This window comes from Blennius ocellaris (genome assembly GCF_963422515.1).
Source record: "Blennius ocellaris genome assembly, chromosome: 9".
Taxonomy (NCBI): domain Eukaryota; kingdom Metazoa; phylum Chordata; class Actinopteri; order Blenniiformes; family Blenniidae; genus Blennius; species Blennius ocellaris.
This window is the reverse complement of record NC_137658.1, coordinates 6,200,573-6,211,073: the sequence shown is the minus strand read 5'-3', so window position 1 is coordinate 6,211,073 and position 10,501 is coordinate 6,200,573. Positions and strand designations below refer to the sequence as shown.

At 43.9% G+C, this 10,501-nt stretch overlaps 3 protein-coding genes across 3 annotated transcripts in view; all 3 read left to right on the top strand.

The window, feature by feature from the left end:
• The window catches only part of tmem265 (transmembrane protein 265), a gene marked incomplete at its 3' end in the record, with an annotated part of 222,937 nt that continues 212,436 nt past the window's right edge, over positions 1-10,501 (top strand). The window contains exon 1 of the mRNA XM_080502034.1: positions 1-82. The remainder of the gene's footprint in view (positions 83-10,501) is intronic.
• LOC308134646 (heparan-sulfate 6-O-sulfotransferase 2-like) lies at positions 1,011-3,933 on the top strand (the record flags this gene model as incomplete). Its single annotated transcript, XM_080502419.1, has 2 exons — positions 1,011-1,555; positions 2,754-3,933. The coding sequence occupies 2 exons, from the start codon at positions 1,011-1,013 to the stop codon at positions 3,400-3,402; spliced, it is 1,194 nt and encodes a 397-aa protein (XP_080358545.1). The 3' UTR covers positions 3,403-3,933.
• LOC308134644 (heparan-sulfate 6-O-sulfotransferase 2-like) lies at positions 6,056-8,975 on the top strand (the record flags this gene model as incomplete). Its single annotated transcript, XM_080502416.1, has 3 exons — positions 6,056-6,067; positions 6,261-6,958; positions 7,821-8,975. 3 exons carry the CDS (start codon positions 6,056-6,058, stop codon positions 8,635-8,637), a joined length of 1,527 nt encoding a protein of 508 aa, XP_080358542.1. The 3' UTR covers positions 8,638-8,975.

Here is a 10,501-nt window from a genome sequence, read left to right as displayed (position 1 = left end):
CTCTCTCTCTCTCTCTCTCTCTCTCTCTCTCTCTCTCTCTCTCTCTCTCTCTCTCTCTCCCTCTCTCCCTCTTATGAGTCTTGTCTGTCTGTCCCACCCTTATCTCTCCTCTATCCCTTCACCCCAACCGGAATAGCAGAAAGCCATCAGCTCCTGGTTCTGCAAAGGTCTCTTCACATAAAACCATGCGTTTGCATCTATAGATTTATTAATCATCATTTAATTCAAAGGGAGTGATTCTGTCCCTTACATTAGTTTAGCTTCAACGTAACAGGTGTAAAGCAGCCAGACCAGTTTATTTTATTTGTTGATTTATTTCCTGGTTGATGTATTGATCTGTTTTAAGTATATTATTTGGTTAACTGTTCCCACAGGAACAATATCATTCCCCGTAGAAAGTTAAGGTAAATCACTAAATTCGAAGTTGGAGAGTATTGTCCTGGTGGTGGTCTGGTTAAGTGTAATTGTCGGTGTTTCATAAACTGTATATATACTTGTAGAGCTATAATATGATATGTCTATAATGTGTATTTATAATACTTGCATAAATGAAATGTATTTTGTTTTTCACTTTATATATGAATCTCAGTTCAGCGTCTGATGTCTTGCAGCCTTGCCACAGCTTGAATTTTGATTTGTAGTATAATAGTTAAAAAAAATTAATAGTTAAAATAAGTGTTTACAGTGACTTCAGCCTAAACTCTTTTGGTTTGTAAAGTTGTCAGTCACTCTTTAGAAGAAAAATTGATCTTGCTGATTTTATGCAATAGTGATGTGAGAAAACCTGTAAAAAAAAAAAAAGAAAGAAGAGAATATGTGGCAAAACTGGATCCATGCTCACAGGGAGGCTGTGCTCGGGGACAATAGAATTCCTCTTGGTGGATTAACCGAGTGTTGTTATGAGCTGTGCGCATAGATGCACACATACATGTATAGATAGATAGATAGATAGATAGATAGATAGATAGATAGATAGATAGATAGATAGATAGATAGATAGATAGATGAAGATGGTTAGGAAATGCTGCAGAAGCAGTCGCCACCGACTCCCGGTCGTCCTGCTCCTGCTGCTGCTCTTAGGCGTTGTTATGATTCAGTACGCGTGTCCGACCGACTCCAACTGTCTCCAGGTGGGTTCGTGGTTTAACCTGGGCGGCTTCAAATCCGGTTCTGGCTCTGCCAGAGACCCGTACGTCACAGAAGACGGCACTCTGGCCCGCTTTGTCCCCCGTTACAACTTTTCCCAGGAAGACCTGAGTCGACTCGTCGATTTCAACATCAAGGGGAACGACGTGATCGTTTTACTGCACATCCAGAAGACCGGCGGCACCACGTTCGGTCGACACCTGGTGCGAAACATGGACCTGGAGAGACCCTGCGTGTGTCACAAGGGTCATAAAAGGTGTACCTGCTTCCGGCCAGGTAAAACTGAGATCTGGCTGTTCTCTCGACTCTCCACCGGCTGGAGATGCGGACTGCATGCGGACTGGACGGAGCTGACCAGCTGCGTCCCGTCATACATGGACTCCCAAGAAGGCACCAGTAACCTCCCCAGGTATAGCCATCTCTTTAGACTGTTTATTTTCGTTTTGTTGTTGTTGTTGTTGTTTTTGCATGAAACACCTCTGATACTCAGTGGATTGTCTACTCTACCTGTTAAATTTCCCATCCTTGTATTTTGGACTAATATGGAGGTTTATTTATGCAGAAATCAGTTTTATGTGTCACAGTTCACTCTCAGAGACTCAGGTGCGGACAGAAACACAGCAATCAGGAGTACTCTCATCACACTTTATTAAGTAACGAGGCAAAGAACTCAAAACCAAAATACCAAGGAAAGCAAAACTCTAACGAGAAAGAACTAAAGACTACATAGGTACTGTACCCCAACCAAACTATAAGGACCCAGCGGGATACTGGCTGGAATAAAGCGGCAAATGCGGAATGGCGTGGCTGGCGCTGGAGGACATGGGAGGTGGCGTTGTGCTGAAGCCATTGGGAGTGGGCCAAGAACAGAGTCACAGGCAGGAGCTTGGTGCAGCAGGTTGGGTCTGGTATGTTGGTAGTTTTACGGTCCAACGGCGAGTCTTCATCTGATGCCAGCTGTATAGAGAGAGAGGTGCATTGTTGAGAGAAGCCACACCCTGAAAAAAAATGGTGGCAATGAAGTGCAAACCAAATCACTACACTACAACTTGAAAAACAAACCCAACAACAACATGATTGTTACATTGTTTGTTATGGAGATGAGGAAAGAGCGTCATATGACGTCACAATAATAATATTAAATTTGAACAACACAAAACTTGTACTATATACTACTATTAAATGTATAAAACACATATGAGTGACCTGAAAGTTCTGTAATTTCAGGATTGATTGATTTATTTATTTTTCAGATTGAAACCTTTTAACTATCTTGACATCATGTTTCATGCACACACGTTGATATTTAACAAAAAGGTTATTGACTTCAACTTTAGATAGGTGTCACACATGCAACTGCCCAGTTTTGGCTCTCAGGATGACTGAGACAGTGTCCCCTCGTATGTATCACCTGAGTTAAGATATTCTTGGCCACGTTTGGGTCACCGCCGGTAACGTTCATGTTTGTAAAACCGAGCGATGTGCCGTCGTCCAATCAAAGATGTCTCATGTTTCAGACTGGTAACTTCTACTCCCGATAGTTAATGTTGTGTTTTTGAAATTGTTGCTGTAAAACCCAATGACTCTTGTTTTTCCCGTATCCATAGGAACTATTTTTACATCACCATTTTAAGGGATCCAGTTTTACGCTACATAAGTGAGTGGAAACACGTGCAGCGTAGCGCTACCTGGAGCGCCTCGCTACACATGTGCAATGGACGCTCGCCGACACTGTTGGAATTGCCGAGCTGTTATTCCGGCGACGACTGGACAGGCTGCTCCTTGAAGGAGTTCATGGACTGCCCGTACAACTTGGCAAACAACCGGCAGACTCGCATGCTGGCTGACCTCAGCCTGGTGGGATGCTACAACGTCTCCACCATGAGCGAGGAGGACCGCTGGGCCGTCATCCTGGAGAGCGCGAAGCGCAACCTGAGGAGCATGGCCTTCTTTGGACTGACGGAGTATCAGCGCCAGACCCAGTACCTGTTCGAGCGAACCTTCAACCTGGAGTTCATCGACCCTTTCACGCAGCTGAATGACACCAACGCCTCCAGCGTCGACGTGCCTCTTGACATGCAACACAAAATACGCCAACTGAACCGGTACGACGTGGAGTTCTACGAGTACGCCCGCGACCTTCTCCTGCAGCGCTACCAGGTGGCGAGGCAGCTGAAGCACAGGCAGCTCAGAGAGCAGCAGCAACAGGAGAGGAGGCAAGTCCGTGGTAAACTGGCCAAGGGGCAGGGACGGTAGCAGAACAGTGCCACGTGTCGCCGTCAGCTGCTCTGCTGCATCTCATGACACTCTGGAATCCAACCTGACAGACTGGTCTCTGAGTGAGAAAAGCACGGTGCAGTGGGAGTGACATGCATGGAGATTGGGGCGTCTTCATGCAAAGTGTGCAAATGTCGGCTCACTCTGCTATCTTAAATCCAAATTGTATTTGAATATGCCTTTCACTTTTTTCTTTTTTTTCTTCAACTGATTGTGTTTCGTCAAAACAACTGACATTAATAATGGGTGCGTTTTCCTACCTGAAGTCCTTCTCCTCTGCAGTGATGTCACTGCCCCTCAGTACTGTTCATCTACACTCTAAACACATTTGAACACTTGTGATGTCGTCTGGAACAAACGTGGTCTTGGGTTTTTCTGGCTCTCAAAGGAACAAGATAATAAGTTTTGTAGTGAAAACAACCCTGCCATTTGGGAGTATCAACCTTGAATATTTGCTGTCTTGTCTGAAATGTGTACATATTAAAATATCTGGGGTTTCTTCTTTTTCTCTTGGGTTCAATGGAAGTTTGGATCCATAAATGTGTCAATACGTCTGCTGGTTCTAACGCTCTATGTTAGTTCCCACTGCTAAGAAAGAAAGAAGGAAAGAAAACAAGAATGCTCGTGTCATCCTTGCCAGGCTACAGTTTTCAGTAACAAAGGAATGCCGTTTTCTTTTTTTAAACTCTTTATTTTATGTTGAGCATTTTTACATTATAGTATATTTATAAATACTGTGTACATATACATATACAAAAAAAAACGTAGAACAAACAAAACAATACAAAAAGAACATAACAAACAGATGATAGTACTGATGCACATGTATTCATATTAAATTAAATTAAATTTAAATAGGGAGTCCATAATACATTATTTATACATATAAATACACACTTTTACATGACTCGAGAGGTGTATCTATTTTATTTACTGGAACACAAAACACAAGCACGCTTTTGTATTCCACTTGCAAACATCTTACAAACCAGCAGGGGACGCTCAAGCTTAAAAACAGAACTCGTGTGTGCAGCTGCTGAGGTGAGCGTTGACTTCATGGCTTGCTCCTGAAAAAAGACCATTTTCAAGTTTCAGATGCATTAACAATATGCCATTGAATTGATACCAGTTAGTCATGATGCAGAATATCTGGTTATTTATAACCTCTAGTTATATATAGGTAGTGTGAGCAATAACAGAAGCCTGTAGGGCAGGAGCACTCAGTAGTAAACATTTTCAAGTTGTAAAGGATGGGAAAACCGATGTTTCTCTCAGTTTTACACTATGCAACATGTTCATAGAGAATCCTCTTGGTATTTATATCGTACAGTGTTTTTTCAAGTTTTTTTCCACTGAGTTCCATATAAATGGTGTGGGTGTGTTAGGGGGGGGTTCACTGAGCAGGCCTAAAGGATATATTTTATGGTTCAGACAAGACAGGCATCGGAGAGACACCACGAGCAAAACGCTTGTCAGGTTTGTGACTGTGTCATCAACAGAAAAAGTGAGCCCGTAAACAGCTTGGATCCAGGCGACCATGTGTTGGATGCAAGCGGTGTTCCAAATGATAGTCTCTGGCCCCTAGTGGCTCTGTTGAACCTTTCATAAAATTATACCTAAACATTTGATCTCGTTTTCATTTTATTTATGCACAAAGTCATTTTCAAAAGGACTTTAAACTCTTAGCTAAAAAGGGGACTTAAACCACACCAATAATGGCTAAGACAGGGGAAATTGCTAAAACCACAAGAAATGATGACAACTGCTTTAAAAAAGCATAAAATCACTAGGATTTCTAAAGGAGAAAATACTGGATGAAAAATAAGGGAAAAACACACAAACACGCATCTCAAAAGAGCCATAATGGTTAAAATAGCTAAAATGTCAAAATTGACCAAACAAATCCTGAAAAAGGATTTAAAATCTCTAAAATAAGGCAAAATACTGTTGAATTTAAAGAAACATTTCTGTCTTGTATTGTAATTGAAACTTCATAAATGCAACATTGACAAAGTTTGTATCAGAACTATATATGCACCTTTAGCCACATTTTATAGGTTAAATGTGTTATGAGGCTTCAGTTAAATTTGATTTGGTGGAAAGTGACAAAAGGTTGCAGACACCTGCCCTAACCCTTAATCATTCACCTTAACCCTCAGCGCTGAGCCATCAACCAATTCTTGCATGATCAGGCAATATGTGCGCTAATTCAATATCAAATGTTTGTGCAGGGAAATCAGTAAATCTCGTCCATCACCAAAAAAGCAGTGAACATATTTACAGTATGTTATTAAATCACGGCAAAAAACTCAAACCACTAACAACTATATGATTTTATTTCTGAAAAAAGATTTTGTTTTACTGGAGAGAAATATATTGTTGTTTTTTTTTTGTGAGTATTATACAGAGAGAGAAAAATCCTCTACTGGCAAAACTCCATGTTCATAAATGTAAAATTCTTTAAAAAAAAAAAAAAAAAAGAGGGGGGGGGGGGGTTGTAGGGAATTCAAACATTTCCGCCCTCTGAAAAAAATAATTAACACTATAATAGCCTGTGCTTTATACATAATTCTGATTTTATTTTATATTCCTTCTCGCGCCTGTTCAATTGTTGAAAATTTTATTTTGCTATATGTATGATTTGGTACATTATTGTTTGTTAATAATAATTTAAAAAAATCATTAAAAAAAAAAAAAAAAAGAACATCCTGGAACCACTTCCAGAAGCGGCGAGGCTTCGAACGTCATCAGTGACGTCAGCACTCCCCCCTCCCACGGAAAGACACAAGCGTCGATGTGCGCATCGCTCAACGGCCCCGGGATTTCTCGACCTCCAGCTCCGGGAGCTGCGGCCCGGTCCGACCCATCACCACCTCCCGGCCTCTCCCACGTTCCTCTCTGGCTTGAGGAGGTCCGCTCCGCCCGGCCTGAGGGATGAGTTTGTGTCCGTCCGAGGGAAGATGGTTGGGAAACGCTGCAGAAGCAGTCGCCACCGACTCCCGGTCGTCCTGCTCCTGCTGCTGCTCTTCGGCGTTGTTATGATTCAGTACGCGTGTCCGACCGACTCCAAGTGCCACGCGCGTCTCCAGGTGGGTTCGTGGTTTAACCTGGGCGGCCTCGCGTCCGGTTCCGGAGGAGGCGAGGGCAGCGGCGGCTCTGCCAGAGACCCGTACGTCGCAGAAGACGGCGCTCTGGCCCGCTTTGTCCCCCGTTACAACTTCTCCCAGGAAGACCTGAGTCGACTCGTCGATTTCAACATCAAGGGGGACGACGTGATCGTTTTCCTGCACATCCAGAAGACCGGCGGCACCACGTTCGGTCGACACCTGGTGCGAAACATGCACCTAGAGAGACCCTGCGAGTGTCACGCGGGTCAGAAAAGGTGTACCTGCTTCCGGCCAGGTAAAACTGAGACCTGGCTGTTCTCTCGACTCTCCACCGGCTGGAGCTGCGGACTGCATGCGGACTGGACAGAGCTGACCAGCTGCGTCCCGTCACGCATGGACTCCCAAGAAGCCCCCAGTAACCTCCCCAGGTATAGCCATCTCTTTAGACTGTTTATTATCGTTTTGTTGTTGTTGTTATTGTTGTTGCATGAAACACCTCTGATACTCAGTGGATTGTCTACTCTATCTGTTATATTTCCCATCCTTGTATTTTGGACCAATATGGAGGTTTATTTATGCAGGAATCAGTTTTTTGAAACATAATCCACTGAAACAGTTATGTTTTAAAGTTGAACTTGTATGCATCGATGTAATGAAACATAGAACCTTTTGTTGGAAGTTTTATTACTAAAATAAATGGTGGCAATGAAGTGTAAACCAAATCACTACACTACAAATTGAAAAAAAAACCCAACAACAACATGATTGTTACATTGTTTGTTATGGAGATGAGGAAAGAGCGTCATATGACGTCACAATAATAATATTCAATTTAAACGACACAAAACTTGTACTATATACTACTACTATATGTATAAAACACATGAGTGACCTGAAAGTCCTGTAATTACAGGATTGATTTATTTTTTTGTTCAGATTGAAACCTTTTAACTATCTTGACATCATGTTTCATGCACACCCGTTGATATTTAACAAAAAGGTTATTGACTTCAACTTTAGATAGGCGTCACACATGCAACTGCCCAGTTTTGGCTCTCAGGATGACTGAGACAGTGTCCCCTCGTATGTATCACCTGAGTTAAGATATTCTTGGCCACGTTTGGGTCACCGCCGGTAATGTTCATGTTTGGAAAACCGAGCGATGAGCCGTCGTCCAATCAAAGATGTCTCATGTTGCAGACTGGTAACTTCTGCTCCCGATAGTTAATGTTGTGTTTTTGAAATTGTTGCTGTAAAACCCAATGATTCTTGTTTTCCCCGTCTTCATAGGAACTATTTTTACATCACCATTTTAAGGGATCCAGTTTTACGCTACTTAAGCGAGTGGAGACACGTGCAGCGTGGCGCTACTTGGAGGGCCTCGCTACACGTGTGCGATGGACGCTCGCCGACACTGTCGGAATTGCCGAGCTGTTATTCCGGCGACGACTGGTCAGGCTGCTCCTTGAAGGAGTTCATGGACTGCCCGTACAACTTGGCAAACAACCGGCAGACTCGCATGCTGGCTGACCTCAGCCTGGTGGGATGCTACAACGTCTCCACCATGAGCGAGGAGGACCGCTGGGCCGTCATCCTGGAGAGCGCGAAGCGCAACCTGAGGAGCATGGCCTTCTTTGGACTGACGGAGTACCAGCGCAAGACCCAGTACCTGTTTGAGCGAACCTTCAACCTGGAGTTCATCGACCCTTTCACGCAGCTGAACGGCACCCACGCCTCCAGCGTCGACATGCCCCTCGACATACAACACAAAATACGCCAACTGAACCGGTACGACGTGGAGTTCTACGAGTACGCCCGCGACCTTTTCCTGCAGCGCTACCAGGTGGCGAGGCAGCTGAAGCACAGGCAGGCCAGGGAGCGGCGGCAACAGGAGAGGAGGCGGCTCCGTGGTAAACTGGCCAAGGGGCAGGGGCGGCAGCAGAGGCCCATAGAGGTGCCGCATGGCGCCGGCAGCCGCCCCGCTGCATCGGACGTCGAGCAGGGGGAGAACGGTGCTGAAGACAGCCTGGAGTCCGACCTGGCAGACTGGTGGCTGGGTGAGGACAACCCCAAGGAGGACTACATGGACAATGTTGAGCAGTGGTAGTGACGTACATGGCGATCAGGGTGTCCTCATGCGAACTTTGGCCCTTTCTGCTATCTTAAATCCAAATTTTATTAGAATATGCCTTTTCACAGATTTATTTTTTATCCGTCTAAACAACAGACGTTCACCTCTGCAGTGATAACACTGCCCCTCAGCACTGTTCGTCTACACTCCAAACACATGTGAACACTTGTGATGTCGCCCGGAACAAAAGCGTTCCTGGTTTTTTTATTTGTTTCTGCCTCTCAGAGGAACAGTTGTAATAATTTTTGTATTGAAAACAACCCTGCTGTTTGCGTATCAACCTTTACTGTTTGCCAAATTGTCGTCTTGTCTGAAATGTGTCCATTTTAAAATGTGAAGATGTTTTTTCAGTAACAAAGGAATGAAGTTTTCATAGATACCTCAAATGTATAGCGTTAATTACTAATATTGTGGGAACTACTTATTCTGTCTGTTTTTATATATATAAAAAAAGATGCTTTTACATGACTGGAGTCACTCTGTCGTTCGTTCCATATGAGGTGTGTCTATTTTTTGTCTCATCCAGAGCACAAAAGGTTTGCACGCTTTTGTGTTGCACTTGCAATCGTCTTACACACCAGCAGGGGCCGCTCAAGGCTTAAAACAGAACTCGTGCAGCTGCTGAAGTGAGCGTTGACTTCATGGCTCCTGAATTTAAGACCATTTTCAGTTTGACATACAGTTGAAACCACAAGTTTACATGTAGGGTATAAAAATACACTTTATTTTTCTCACTGTCTGAAGTGAAATCAGACTAAACCTCCTGTTTTGGGTCAGTTAGAATTCCGAATTGTCTTTATTATTTTGCTATATGACACAAGGAGAGATGATTTCTTGATTCTGGATTACTTTCATTGAACTCTAAAGTTTACATTTCCTTAGCATTTGGTAGCGTTGCCTTTTGAAATGTATGGCTCTTCAATCATAATGTTCTTTCCTCATTTCATGGATTGCACCAGGTCATCTTACTGAAAACGTGATGACAACATGATGCTGCCACCCCCATGCTTCATAGTGGGAATGGTATTCCTGCTGTTTCACCGCCTTTTTTTCTCCAAATGTCACGATGGCCGTTATGACCAAACACTTCCACTTTAGTTTCATGGGTTTAGTTTCACGTGTCTCCACACATTAAGGTTTTTTTGTCTCTGTATACACTCGCAAACTGTGATCGGCTCTGTCACGTTACCTGGGACTCGTTTCATTAGAATAACTCTCACCAGCCTCAGCCAGCATCTTCAATAAGGCTATTAGTCTTATGGATGATACTATTGTGTTGTCTGTGCTTTAAGCTGCAGGTAATGCCGCTCCAAGTAAGTGAAATAAAACCAGGCTTCAAAAATATTCCAGAATTTCCATTTAAAATCCCTGCAACCCTCTATGGCGCCCCCCAGAGGAGCTTTCGCCCACCTTTTCGCAAACCACCGGCACTGATCATGCGTGTCTGTCTTCACCTGTCCAGTCTTCCGTCCAACTTGAACGTGTCTGTGCGCGTCCACGCGCAGATCTGCCGCCGCGTGTTTTATTCCAGTGGCAGCGCACCTTTTATACCTACTGCGCTTTGGTCGTGACTCTGCCTCCCCTTAATGATGTTATCTCCAAACAACAAGACAAGCGTCTCCCCCAACCTCCAACAACTCCTCCCTCTCCACACAGCCCTCCCTCTCGGTTTTTTTTTCCTCCTCCAAATATGTGTGTGTGTGTTCGTGTGTGTACGTGTGTGTGCGCACAAATGTAGTTGCTGCAGACGTTTCAGTCGCCGTCCGTCCAGCCAGACCTCGCTTCTTCTTTCTTCACTGTGCGGCTGCAACACGCTTCATTTTCTCTTTTCATTTCTTTG